Here is a 14,824-nt window from a genome sequence, read left to right as displayed (position 1 = left end):
CATGAAGAAAGTAGGGTACACTCAGAGTAGTGCAGATCATACATTGTTTACAAGGAGACAGGATGACAAACTTACAACACTCATTGTGTATGTGGATGATATGGTGATTACTGGAAATGATGTGAAAGAGATGAAGAGGCTGAAGGAGTTCTTAGCCTCAGAATTTGAGATCAAAGACCTGGGAAATCTGAGATACTTTCTTGGAATTGAAGTTGCTAGATCAAGAGAAGGAATCTACATATGCCAAAGAAAGTATGTGCTAGATCTCCTAGAGGAAACAGGCATGATGGGGTGCAGGCCAGCAGACACTCCAATAGAACCAAGCCATGGATTACAAGAATCAATGGGTGAGGAATACTGTGATAAGGAAAGGTATCAAAAGTTGGTAGGAAAACTGATATACTTATCCCTTACTCGGCCAGACATTGCCTATGCAGTGCATGTTGTCAGTCAATTCATGCACTCACCAAAGACCCCTCATATGAGAGCAGTGGAAAGAATCCTCAGATACTTGAAGACTTGCCCAGGGAAAGGAATTCTATTCAGAAAAAACACCAGACTTGAAATTGAAGCCTACACTGATGCTGATTGGGCTGGGTCCGTTGGAGACAGAAAATCAACCTCAGGTTACTGTACATTCTTGGGAGGAAACCTAGTCACATGGCGTAGTAAGAAGCATAATGTTGTGGCTAGATCAAGTGCAGAAGCAGAATACCGGGCTATGGCACACGGGGTTGCTGAACTCTTATGGCTCAGGACTCTCCTTAATGAGCTTGGTATCAAGACTGAGGGTCCTCTCAAGCTGTATTGTGATAATAAAGCTGCTATCAACATTGCCAACAATCCTGTGCAGCATGACAGGACAAAACATATTGAAATTGATCGACACATTGTCAGAAAGAGAATTATTTCAGGAGAACTTTGTGTGCCTTATACTCCATCAGAGATGCAGATTGCAGATGTATTAACTAAAGGGCTGGCATCAACGAAGTTCAGGGACATACTTGGCAAGCTAAACATGATTGATATTCATGCTTAGCTTGAGGGGGAGTGTTAGAATGTTAGAGTGATGCTCGGCTGATAAGAGAGCCCATTCTTATGTTTAACTTATCTTGTAACTGGGCCTGTGTTAATGGGCCTAATCCTGTTTAATGATTTAAGTCATCTGGGTGTCCCATCACTAATCAGGGGCATCCCAGTAATTTCTTGTACCTTGTACTATATTCATCTATAAATAAAGGACTGGTCGACTGGATAGTACAGTTGGACATTCTCTTAAGTTCTGTGGTTCTCTTCTCTTCCTTGCTACTTCGAGTATAGCTCTTCAGATTACAAATAAATTCAAGGGAAGTTTTAAATATTTTCCCCATGTAAAATAATAATTCATAAAGCTCTTAACAACAAAAGCATATAAACTGAACATATCAAAAGAGAGAAAAGGAAACTTTACTCATTAGTTAATTCCAACATTGCATTTTTATTTGGAAAAATAATTAGTTCATTGACTTCTAATTTCATTTTATTTTTGAGAAAATGTATGGTATATTGGAAATTTACTGATGTTTGATGAAGAAGAAAAGAAGATAGAGAATGGAGAAGGAAGAAGTGGGAGAAAAAGAAAAAGAAGAATTAGCAGAAACAGGGGTGAGAAGGTGTCTAATGTACCTTTCCAATATCTTAAATATGAAGTTATTTGAATTACAGTTTTGCCCACAATTGACTCACAACTTGATTAACACTCCCCCTCAAGCTGAGCATAGATGTTGTATATGCCCAACTTGTCTAGGTTATCTTCAAACTTATGCTCACAAGCTCCTTTAGGAGGACAATCAGCCAACTGATCGCCCGATCTTACAAATGGCAGACACATGTCCCCACTCACAACAGTCTTTGATGAAATGTTTATCTACCTCAATGTACCTGGTCTGATCACATTGGACTGGATTCTGAGAATTGTTTATGGCAGCTTGGTTGTTACAATATGACTATCAGCATCTTAAACTATATTCCCAGCTCAATTAGAAGGCTATTTAACCATAACTCTAAAACCAAACAAGTCATAGCTCTATAATTTGCTTCTATGCTAGAATGAGCAACCACACATTATTTTATGGTCCTCCAAAAACTTTATTGCCTCTAATAAAGGCATAGTATCCAAATATAGATAACTTATCATCTACAAAACTGACTCAATCAGAACAAGCATAAGCTTCTACAGTTCACACTATATACTTCAACTAAACACAAATTGAGGCAAACTAGGAAATAATAGTATTAAGAAGAGGATGACCGAGATTATAGTGCCATACTTTAATTAACCCAACTAATCATAAAAAATAACATCTTTAGACTGAGATTGATATTCCAAAATTGGTTAGATTGTTAATCTAGGAGGTAGACCCCATTGACCCCAATTTGACTTCTAATCATCTCCCTATGCTTATGCCCCAGAAAACACAATGACGAGAATGTTGTACAATAATTAAGGCCTTTGGTAAGATAAGTAGAGAGCTAGCGGATAAAAAAGTTAGTATGGAGCTCAAGAATGTGAATAACTAAACAACGGGAGAATGTGAATAACTACACCAACCACTGATATTGGAGTATGGGAGCCAACAGCTATCATGATTTTGTTTTACTCAAAGCATAGCTTAGAATAAAATAGAGTGCAGACATACTGATCATATGATCATTGTCTACAGAATAAACTAACCATGGGGTAGGAGCAAAAGAGGAGGCACGGAAAATATGTGACATGGTTTGGCAAAGGCAGTGGAATAAGTATCAGAGGTAAAGGAGCTATATACAAAACTAGTTTAAAGCTGAACCAGAAGGTTTCGCAACCTCCCCATCATTTTGAAATTATTTGACCCCAAGGAAGTCAAGGATGAAGATGAGGAAGTCTGAGTATCAGTAGTAGTAATAACATTGGCATTTTTTTCCCATTCTTAAAACCATTCTGACTTTGGGTGAGCATGCAACTTCTGAAACTGGTCCTTGGTGTGTACTGCTTTGGCTTCTTATAATAGTCATCGACCATATATTCTACCTTCTCTATGTGTGGATAAAAAGGTGGAGATTGGGAAAACAGATGGACATTGGGAAACTATTGGGCCTATTTTTCCTGGGAGGTGAAGGAATGGTGAGGAAGGCAATTGAACAGTTGGAGAGAAGAAGGGAAGAACAGAATAGAAAGAAAGATACTGGGGAAGGAGGTGAGGTATGGGAGGAAGGGGAGGAGAGGGAGGGAAGAAGGGTTTGCTGATGAGGAATAGAGGGAGAGTGAGGTTTGGAGGTTGAAATCAAAGATGAAGCTGGTTTCATGGAATGTAAGGAGCCTGAGAGATGAAAGGAGGAGAAGGGTAATAAGGAACATTTTGAGAAAACAAAATCCAGATGTGGTGCTGTTGCAGGAAACAAAACTGGAGTCATTTGATATAAGAATGAAGGAGATATGGGGGCCTAAGGATGGGGAGTGGATGGAAGTGAATGCAGTGGGTCTCTACTCTCTCGGGAGAGTTGGTGGTCATCTGGGACCCATGAATCTTTAAAAAGGTTGGAGTGAAGAAAGGGGTGTGATACCTGCAGAAATATTTTCATCATGGCCAAAGATAAGAGGAAGGAACAAATCTATTGCAGATTGGGTCTTTGTATTACACTATTACCAAAGTCTAGATAAGTTACTAGGGAGGACTTTGGGGAAAATCTTGGGGAAGTTTGAGTTTTCAAATGGAAATTTGAATAGCTTGTCTTGATGTGTAATTGAAAAGTTCTATTGTATTTCTCACTAAAGTTGGGTGTTGCCTTAACACCTGGATATGTTGTAACCTTTTTCTTTTCTTTTAATGAAAATTTAATTTTATTTTACTATCAAAAAAAATTTGTATGATGGCTGCCCTCTGTCTTTCATCATCCTGCACAAGTGAATATGCTATGGGAGGATTAAAAGCAAACTCAAGATTCAGTCCTGCCAAAGGCTTAAAACACTTGACTATTCTGAATAAAATTCCTGTATTGATCTACATCAAATGGATCCCTCTACTCAAATGCCTCAAGATTATCAATCTCTTCCCTAACATCCTGCAATGAGGACTATATAGCAAATGACTGTTAGACAGTGTATGCCCTTAGCTCCAATCAGATTGATGTACTTGATGACATTTATTGTAATGAATAAAAGTACATAATTGATTCATGCGTTTTGGTGTGTTTCTGTGTAATACCCTTAAACTGGAAACTTATGAGACTCTTGTTAGTTTAGAATCTTCACAGTTGTTGGATAGATCTGGGGAGATTTATCCTGCCAAGGCTGACACTGATGTGCCGCCAAGTTGGTTGGGGTGGCTTGTCAAAACTGTCAGGGTGAGACCTGAGGTACATACAGTGTGGGTTTTCTTGGAACCCTGAACCGAACCAAAATTCCAGTATTGCCCTAGACCTTGGAGATAGATGGGCAAAATTGGAATGTTAACACCTGACCCCTAGACTTGATTATGGTACTGCACTAGGTGTCGGATTGGGCCGTCTTTTATATGCCAATCAGTGAGATCCTTAGAGGGGGTCAAAACCTGGGTATGTTGGGACAGTTTGAGAATTCACCTGAGTGGGTGATCATAGTGATAGGATCAACCCCTTTGTCGGACAAAGTGAACGATCAGGGAATGCACTCTCTGATGGAAACCTAAACTGCCGGCACTTGATTTCAACTGTTGAAATTTGTTTTTGCAAAATATATTTATATAGAGATATACACACACACACACACACACACACACACACACATATATATATATATATATATATATATTATGGTTTCAAAAAGTTTGCAAAAGGTTTTAATTCCCGGGATCCATGTGAGTAGAGAGTGCAACATTGTTCCTTGCAGCCGAGGGAGAGGTCCTCTCTTGTCGGGCAGTGTTTGATCATTATAGGTTGAGAGGTTAAGTGTAAAGACCATTAAGGATAATACCTGATGGGCTAATCTTGCATCTGCCCACAGTCCTTGGGTTTTCATAAGGTGGTTGGACCTAAGGACCATCTAGTGTAAATGTTGGGCCCATTAAGAGCCCATGGTGATGGACTGATGTGTAGATCAATGTTTGGGTCCCACGCCATACAAAGAGAACCGAATGGGCAGTAGGTTAAGGGGTAAGTGAGTACATAAACTTAATGGGCCTAAAGCCCAATTCGAATTGGGCTTAAGTTAGTTAATTAAAAAGGAGGCAAGATAGGATTTATAATCTGATTAGGATTAGTTGAAGGATAAGATAAGTCTTATCCATTCAAGAGTCCAAATCCAAATATCAGATTTGGATTAAGGAACTCTCTCCTAATTGGATTAGGAGGCTGATCCTGAGAAGGCTATAAATAAAGGGGGCGGATTCCTTAGTTATACACAACACAACAACTTGCAGAATTCCCTCCTATTCTTGCCATCCCTACCCAGTTCGATCTCCTCTTGAGGAATTGATCAAGAAAGGTTATTGATATTGATTCTTAGCTGAAGAAAAAATCTGAAGTTGTGTTCACTAGTCCCTGTTCTATTATTGCTGAAGAGCCAACCTGCTGATCCTGCTTCATTACACACTGTGTCATCTTCGGTGGAAGCGGGTTTTGGTATTCTCCTTGGGCGTGAACACCTTCATTGGGAGTTACTGCTACTTCGTATCAGGTATATCCCTCTCCTCCTCTTTTGGTTTTAGATCTGATCCGGTTTTGGATTCAAGAATGATCCTTAAAAATGCAGTTTTCTAAAATAGGGAATGCGATTCCCAGATGGGAGAGAGCGAAAATTTTGAAATTTCGCCTAATCTTCCTGCAGGGTTCGGGCATCCATATGATGGATCTCCCATCCCTTCAATGACGTCTCCCTCTGTTTCATAATGCAGGCCTTTCTTCTGAGATTGCTCAAGAGTATGTTGCATTAATCTTGTCCTAAATCTTCTTTGCTGTTGTAAGAAACATGTAATTGAGTGCTATATGGGGCCTTATCAAGCATACTAACCAAGACATAATTAGAAGGTTATGTCCCCACCAGCCACCAAGCATAGGCAGGGCGATCCATCTAGAGTTTCACCTATCTCCTTGTATGGAATCCAAACTTTCCATGGCTTAGTGCATCGAGACCACTATAGAATATTGGTCTCATTTGAATTCGCTATTGTTATTTAAACATTGACACTTTCATTGGTTCCCACATTACTACTAGGCCTAGATTTCATATCATCCTAAGCCATCATTCAGAACCAAGTAAAGGTCATCCTTAGACAAAAGGGGTAAACAGTTCAGGTGTTCTCAGCAATCAGCATACCTCTGTCCAATCACCACAACCAACAATCAAACACCATAGTCCCTAATCAGACCATGTGGCACAATAAAAGATCTCTCCTTCCAGTGCTGGAAAAAGGTATGGTAGGGGAAACATAACATGGCCCTAGGATCTAGGGTTTTTCTATAATGAGGTACAGGTCAGCCTTACAACTGCTGGCATCATCTGTATGGACAATGACATCAGCAGCACCTCAAGGAATATGTCAGCATAATACAGTCTTGAGCACGCCATAATACCAACTAGAAGCTTATTTGATATTTGATGAAGGAGAAAATAATATAGAGAAGGGAAAAGTAAGAATAAGATGGAGAAAGAAAAGAAGAATTACCAAAAATTTACCCCAAGTCACTTCACCTAATCAACAGGTACTAATTAAGTCGCATGCAGTACTAATATATATAGTGTCAAATACAAAAATATAACACGGACATTGGTTTCAAAGTAGGAATTAAATCACTGAGCACAAGTATCAATCTAAATTTCTGCAAGATGGAATAACAGGTCAATATAATAACAGCTTACTTCTTGCAAATAGTTAACACATTCAAGGTATCGAATGTTATCAAGGTTGCTGCGGGGACCGTCCTCAAAATCAGAACTAGATGACATGGAATGATTGTTTGCAGATTCTTGAGACCATCTAGACCTCTCAGAACGTGGAAATGTAGATGGCATATATAGAACATTAAGGTATGAGTCAGCAGATAGAGAATCATCCAGGATTGTTGGTGCACTTCTAGCCAAATGTTCATACCTGCAATAGTGGTTGAAGATACAAAGGTCAAACAGGTATGGAATCAAAGAAAGAACACAGAAAAAAAGGAAAGGATCAACGGAAAAATAAATTTGTTTTCCAATACAGACACCAATTCTGGAATCTTGGGGTGATAAAAATATTGGTATTCTAAGTTCTTTAAATTTATTGCCTAGTTAGTAAATCAAAATCACTATTTATTGTAATCTTGACACATTATTTATAGTAAAATTGTGATTTATTACTTTTAGTAATTTTAGGTTTCTTTGCAACAAGTTAGATTTAGTAGGATTAGAAAAGTGTTAATGACACTACTTAAGGAGTTAGAGTCCTTGTTTAAATGCACCTATGGGTTTATGTAGGTTTCAAAGTGGTTAGTAGTTATCATATATCAGCATCCAAGTCCAAATTGGAGTCTATGAGAGGACATCCAAGACCCTATAGCATGTCTATAAATAGTCACTATAATGAGAAAAGTGGAGTTGATTTGATGAAATAAGTTTATTTTGGTGATTGATGATTACTTCCAGGAAAATTTCTCTTTTTTTTTCCTTTCTCACCTATTTCTTCTTGTAAGTACTTAAACTTTTTTTACTTGCTTCTCCATACCTATTATGAGTACCCAAAGAGAGATACTTCCTTTTCATCAATCTGTAATGGATTTATATTAGACTGGGTCAGATTGAACCAGTATCCGGTCCATTTGACAGAAAATTAGAATACGGGTGTCAACAGACCAGGTTTGGGTTGGGCTCAATCTAAATTAAAACCAATTTGAACAGATTGAATAATTCAGACATTGAATTGGACCAGTCCAGATCCAGAACAGTCCAAAGTATTCATCGGATTGGATTGTACCTGGTCCATTTGTAATGGACTCATATTGGACCGAGTCAGTTGGACCAATATCTGGTACATTGACAGCCCTACATAGGGATAATGATGGTCATGTGGTAGCTATGCCCTCAGGTCCAGTTGGAGTTGGGTTGAACTTTACACTGTTATCTAAGGAGTGGAATAGGCAAGGGATATGAGTTTGAACAACTTAATCATCAAAAGGGATTCAAAGGCAATGTTTAAAGTTCTGTCACACATCGGGGCATATCACATCATACCAGCCCTGCCCAGATATGTGAAATAATAGATTTTTTTTTATTTTAATATAACCAGGGGGTGAGGCCTTTCTAAGACCACCCCCTGTAAAATTTTGAAAAAAAAAACTAAAAAAAATGCAAGGTTGAAAGTATCCATACACCTCTTCTGGCATGTTGGGGTGTATCAATATCTTGAACCTTGTTCAGAGGTAGTGATTTGATGGTTGAGAAGTAGTAAGAAGGAAAGGTGGCTTTACAAAAATGATCCGAAGAAGTTGAAATGGCTGACAAGGAATATGCATATTCAAATACAATGGGTAGAAAGATCAGCAAATAGTATGGCTGATGCATTGACTAAACAAGGGGTTACTACTTACAATAGACCAAATTGTATTAGTCTATTTTTAATATATGTAAGATGTTACATTGGGAGAGGAATCCCCCTTAAATGTATGCCTTGAAATTGTATATACATTCTCAGTTTCTTAATGAAATTCATTGTTCTTTTATCAAACAAAAAACTAAGATATTGATGAAGTTAATACAGATCATAAATATGCAAGAAAAGAATGATATTAAACATTTAACTTACAATCTTTGTCTTGAAACAAAGAAAAAGTTGGGTTGGATGGGGTAAGATAGGGAATCATAGGCCTTGTTTGCCAAAGAAAGACTGCAAGTTCAATTATTTGGTAGAGGACATAGTAATGGTGCGATGTGTACACATTGTGGTATGGATGGACGTATTGTTAATTTTTGCTATGATCTACATGGCCCGCCTTCAACCTGGGCAAATCATGCAATGGTTAGTGGTGGTATGGGACAAGAGAGTCAACAGGCCAATCAGACACCTCCATCTACAGATGCCTCCGAGCAAGAGATGACGAGTATTTCATGTAATGAATATGAGCGGTTGATCCAGGCTACTTCTCAGCCGAGTACAACTACGCTTGCCCACTCAAGTATGGCTTATCTGGCATCCAAACCCTCCCATTGGATCATTGATTTTGGAGTTTCCGATCATATGACTGAGACTCCAGGTGTGTCCACTTCTTCCATATGTGGTATTGGTAATGTTAACACTAGTTCATTCTCTTTGTCTTTAGTTTTGTATGTTCCCAAGTTCCCTTTTAATCTTATCTCTATTAGTAAATTGACCAAGTCTTTTAATTGCTCTATCACCTTTTACCCCTCATCTTGTGTCTTTTAGGATCTCAAGACGGGGATGAAGATTGGTGGAGGACATGAAGTTGGTGGACTGTATTATCTTGATGGTGGTGGTGGTTCGTCAACAACTCTTTAGTCGTCTCTTTCTCCTCTCCAGTGGCACTGCAGACTTGGTCATCCGTCTCTTAAAACTCTTAAGCAACTTGTTCCAGCATTGAGTCGACTTTCTACTTTGGATTGTGAGTCGTGTCAATATGGGAAACATCATTGGGTTCCCTTTAGTCCTAGAGTCGATAGTAGTAGTTGATCAAGACTACAATCAGTCTTGAATTCCAAAAGATTTCGGATTGAGAAAAGTAGAAGAAAGCAGAAGTACACAAGGGTTTTGAAAGGAGGGACATATTGAATGAATCTGCCGCCGCCACTCTCTCAATATTTATAGGTTATGTTCACTAAATGTAGGAAAGGGCAGAATTGCCCTTAATGCTTACATGGCAAATAAAACAAATAATAAACTGAAATAACAAGCTGTCTAAGATAACTACCAACACACACTGACATAACTAACAAATGTTACATGTGCTGTCATACGAACACAGTGGGGACCACAGCCGAGGGGCCCACATTAGTGCTCTCTACACTCCCCCTCAAGTTGGGAATAGATATTTGTCATTCCCAACTTGAATAGATCTGCGAGCTGCATGTTGGAGGTGATATACGGGAGACACACTTCTTATGATGAGACCCTTTTTCTGACAAAATGTCGATCAACTTCAATATGTTTAGTTCTATCATGCTGCATCAGATTGTGAGCTATATTAATAGCCGCCTAATTATCACAATACAACATCAAGGGCTTCTCATAATCAATACCCAACTCTTCAAGTAGTGATTTCAGTCATAGGATTTCAGCCACTCCGTTAGCCATTGACTTGTATTCAGCTTCGACACTAGAGTGGGAAACAACACTTTGTTTCTTACTCCTCCAAGAGACAAGGTTACCTCCTACAAGGGCACAATATCCAGGGGTAGACCTCCTGCCATCAGTACTCCCAGCCCAATCAGCATCTGTATAGACCTCCACCTTCATGTGATTATTGTTTTTGAACAGTATACCTCTACCTGGGCATCTCTTCAAGTATGCTAATATCCTCTCAGTTGCAAGAAGATGAGTAGTTCTAGGGGAATGCATGTACTGGCTGACAACACTGACTGATATCTGGCTGTGTGAGGCAGAGATATAGGAGCTTTTCAACCAACCGTTGGAACACTGATCTTGTGATTCTGTTCAATGGGTGTATCGGCAGGCTTGACACCTAACTTTCCAGTTTCCGCAAACAGATCTAGAACATACTTCATTTGAGAGATAAAGATCCCCTGTTTAGATCTAGCAACCTCAATACCCAAAAAAGATCGCAGTGCACCAAGATCTTTCACCTCAAACTCTTGATGAAGGAGCTGTTTGCGGGACTCAATCTAACTATTATTATTCCTGTCACTACAATATCATCCACATATACAGCAAGCAAGGTCAAAGAAGAGTTCACTCTTTTAATGGACAGTGTATGATCTGACTGGGCCTGTACATAGCCGAATTTTCCAAGGGCTAGTCTGAATCTATCAAACCAAGCTCTAGGGGACTGCTTTAATCCATACAATGCCTAATTCAGTCGGCAAACCTTCTTACCTGCTTTTGTATCATAGAATCCAGGGGGCAACTGCATGTAGACCTCTTCTTGTAAGTCTCCATTCAGAAAGACATTTTTAACGTCCATCTGGAACAAGGGCCAAGAGTAACTTGCTGCAAGGGCTAATAGAACTCGAATAGTGGTCATCTTGGCTACTGGGGCAAAAGTCTCCAAGTACTCTATACCATAAGTCTGAGTAAACCCTTTTGCAACCAACCGGATTTTGTACCTTTCAATGGAGCCATCAACATTATGTTTCACAGTAAATACCCATCTACATCCAATTGGTTTCTTTCCTTTGGATAGGTCAACTAGCTCCCAAGTATTATTTTTCAAAAGGGCATCCATTTCAACTTTCATTGCATCTTTCCACTCTGGAGCTGATAAGGCTTCTTGCACTGTTCTGGGGATAGGAATATCAGCAATGGAAGTGAGAAAGGACTTGTAAGAGGGAGATAGACGATCATAGAATAGAAACTGGGAAATACAGTGAGCTGTGGATGTGGTGCAATGCCGTTTCCCTTTACGGCCGCAATAGGGATGTCAAGGTCATCAGAAGGAGGGGAAGTAGCAACAGTGGAAGGTATCTCAGTGGGCCTTGGGATTGTAGTACCTGGATCTGGATCCGCAGAAGGAATTGGGGCTGGCCTGGACTGCTGATGACCGAGACCAACCTGCCTATATCGCCTGTGATAGACTTTCAACTCCTGATCCCTCTAACAACCCTAACCATTACAGCCTTCATCACTCAATGGAATGGGTAAAGGAACCACCTCAGATGAGTTAACCCCACTCTAACTGCGCTCCCCCTGAGGAAAAAGACCCAAATCCTCACTACTCTCCCCCTGAGGAGAAACCCTAGGATAATAGGGTGCCTCCTCAAAGAAGGTGACATTCATCGAGACAAATCTCTTCCCTGAAACAAGATCATAGCAGCAATAATCCTTTTGAGTTTGTGCATAACCGAGAAAAACGCATTTGGAGGCCTTAGGGTCAAATTTGGAATGATGAGGTCCAAGAAGCTGAATAAAACAGGTACAACCAAAGGTTTTAAGAGGAACTGTAAACAACTCCTCGTCTGGGTATAGAAGGGTAAACAGAGGCTTCATATCAAGAAGCCGTGAAGGAACCCGATTAATGAGATACACTGCCGTGAGGATAGCATCACCCCAGAAATGGATAGGCACATTGGAGGTAAACATAATGCTTCTAGCCACCTCCAAAATGTGCCTATTCTTCCTCTCGGCAACCCCATTCTGCTGTGGTGTATGAGGACAAGTGCTCTGGTGAATAACCCCATGATCGAGTAGATACGAGACTAGTGGCTTGGCAAAGTATTCTTTTGCATTATCAGATCGAAGGACTTTGATTTTGACCCCAAACTGGGTTAAAATCATTTGATGAAAGTTTTAGGTTAGATCGGGAACCTCATCTCGAGAACGCATAAGGTAGACCCAAGAAAAACGGGTATAGTCATCAACAAACAACAGAAAATATCTGTACCCACCCCAATTCAGTTATGCAGGTAGTGTTGTCAGCCAGTACATGCATTCCCCTAGAACTTCTCTCATCTCCTTACGGCAGAGAGAATATTAGCATACTTGAAGAGATGCCCGGGTAGAGTGCTCAAAAACAATAATCACATGAAGGTGGAGGTCTATACAGATGCCGATTGGGTTGGGAGTATTGATGACAGGAGGTCTACCTCTGGATATTGTGCACTTGTGGGAGGTAACCTTGTCTTTTGGAGGAGTAAGAAGCAGAGTGTTATTTCCTGCTATAGTGCTGAAGCGGAATATAGGTTAATGGCTAACGGAGTGGCTGAAATCTTATGGTTGATATCACTACTTGAAGAGTTAGGTATTGACTATGAAAAGCCATTGATGTTGTATTGTGATAATCAGGTAGCTATTAATATAGCCCACAACCCAGTGCAGCATGACAAAACTAAACATATCGAAGTTGATCGACATTTTGTGTGAGAAAGGGTCACATCACAAGAAGTGTCTCCCGTATATCACATCTAATATGCAGCTCGCAGATATCCTCAGCAAGGCTGTACCAAGGAAGAAGTTAGAGGCAAACCTATCCAAGTTAGGAATGATAAATATATACTCCCAAATTGAGGGGGAGTGTAGAGAACACTGATGTGGACCCCACAGCAGTGATCCCCCACTGTGTTCGTAGGACAGCATGTGTAATTATTTGTTTCAGTCATAGTAGTGTCAGTTGGGGTCAGTTTGTTATTTCAATTGTTATTTACTTTATTTGTCATGTAAGTACTAAGGGCAGATCTGTCCTTTTCTCTATGTACTGAACATAACCTATAAATACTAAGAGAGTGGCGGCAGTAGATGTGTTAGAATCTGTCCCTCCTTTCAAACCCTTGTATTCTCCTGTTTCTCTTCTCTTCTCCTTCCTCTCACTTTTCTTTTGCTTTTCTTAACCTAAAATCTATTAGGGTTCAAGACTGATTGCAGTCTTGATCTTCTACTAAATGAATGGAAATGGCTGTCAACATGGAAGAGTGATGCCTCTAATAGTACATTTACCATTTTTCTGTGAATGAAAGCTGGTATGGAAGACCAGGGATGGTGGTAAACGAAGAGGAAGACGTCAGATCTAAAAGAGGTAGATGCAAAATCCGAGTTCATTTTAACGCTTAGTGCTAATAAAACTGCCAGATCTGGAAGAGGTAGATGGCCGAAGCCAGATCTGGAGCTAATGTGTTAAAATGAATGGAAAAGGATGTCAACATGGAAGAATGACGCCTCTAACAGTAGATCTACCATTTTTCTGTGAAGGGAAACTAGTCTGAAAGACCAAGGATGGTAGTAGATAAAGGTGAAGGATGATTCATTCAATGAAAGAAGACCAATATGGTACAAAAATGGGCGGAAATTGCGAGAGGATGCCAAATCTGAGCTTACCTTTCAAAAATATCACTGGAGATGGCGTCGGTGAGATGACCATTGGACGACGTCTGAGAAGAAGACGACACTCTCTGGGTTGTTGGCTCGACAAAATTTTCTCACAAAGGCCTCTATTTTCCTTTCTCAGCAGGGTCTCACCATTTTGGTGTGGCCCCACGTATTGGTTTTTGGGAAACCCCATCCCAAGCCTTTCTCTTCCCATCCCAGTTTTTCTTTCAAAACAAACAATAGAAAAAACGAATATTCTTCAAAGATTCTTCCCTTCCCATCCCTTTCTCGGCAACCAAACATACCATTAATGCCAAACCACCAAAACCAGTCAGTGTTCATTGAATTGAACTGGGGTCCACTTGCTGACCCTAGGTTTGGACAGAACATGTTCTTGGATCACTATTGGCTCAAGCCAGCCTGTTCCAACCCTATAACAATAGATTCATAGCTTCTTTAAGCAGATAAAGGAAATTATTTATTATGCACAGGCTTACATGGAACGAACAGATGAAACATCAACTGGTGGACCTCCTTCTATCGTATTTATGATCTCCTGAATGGCGGGCGCAGGATCACCCTTGTGCAACTGAAGAGCTTGCCTAGGCACCAAAAAAAAAAAAATTAGGCAAAAAAGAATTATAACTATTATTATTATTGAAGAGGAAAAGGTCAATGTTAGATTCGTGAAGAAAATGCTCCAGTTCCCTTATAGTATGCTCATCAGTTGTACATTCTAATCCAATACTTTTGAATGACAAAACACATGCAACATACTTAAATTTCACACGCGCCTGAGCATAATGTTCCATACGAATTAAAGCATGTCCCCATGCATTCCATACAGGAAAAGCATCAATCTGAGAATC

The 14,824-nt window shown here is 39.8% G+C and overlaps 1 protein-coding gene across 3 annotated transcripts in view; it reads right to left on the bottom strand.

Annotated features, from left to right (window-relative positions):
* LOC148842720 (zinc finger FYVE domain protein) overlaps positions 1-14,824 on the bottom strand; it is a 154,659-nt gene that overhangs the window by 38,406 nt on the left and 101,429 nt on the right. For all 3 annotated transcript variants that reach the window (XR_016103586.1, XM_088959033.1, XM_088959034.1), the window contains exons 25-27: positions 14,733-14,815; positions 14,453-14,557; positions 6,854-7,085 (exon numbers count right to left, since the gene is read on the bottom strand). Coding sequence is in view for 2 of the 3 variants with exons in the window: in XM_088959033.1 (XP_088815159.1) it covers positions 6,854-7,085; positions 14,453-14,557; positions 14,733-14,815 (420 nt within the window). In the remaining variant the exon portion in view is untranslated. The remainder of the gene's footprint in view (positions 1-6,853; positions 7,086-14,452; positions 14,558-14,732; positions 14,816-14,824) is intronic.

The sequence above is a fragment of the Nelumbo lutea genome, chromosome 8, assembly GCF_056320005.1.
Source record: "Nelumbo lutea isolate HS-2025 chromosome 8, American lotus-T2T, whole genome shotgun sequence".
Lineage (NCBI taxonomy): Eukaryota > Viridiplantae > Streptophyta > Magnoliopsida > Proteales > Nelumbonaceae > Nelumbo > Nelumbo lutea.
The sequence above is the reverse complement of the archived record's forward strand: the minus strand, read 5'-3'. Positions and strand labels throughout refer to the sequence as shown.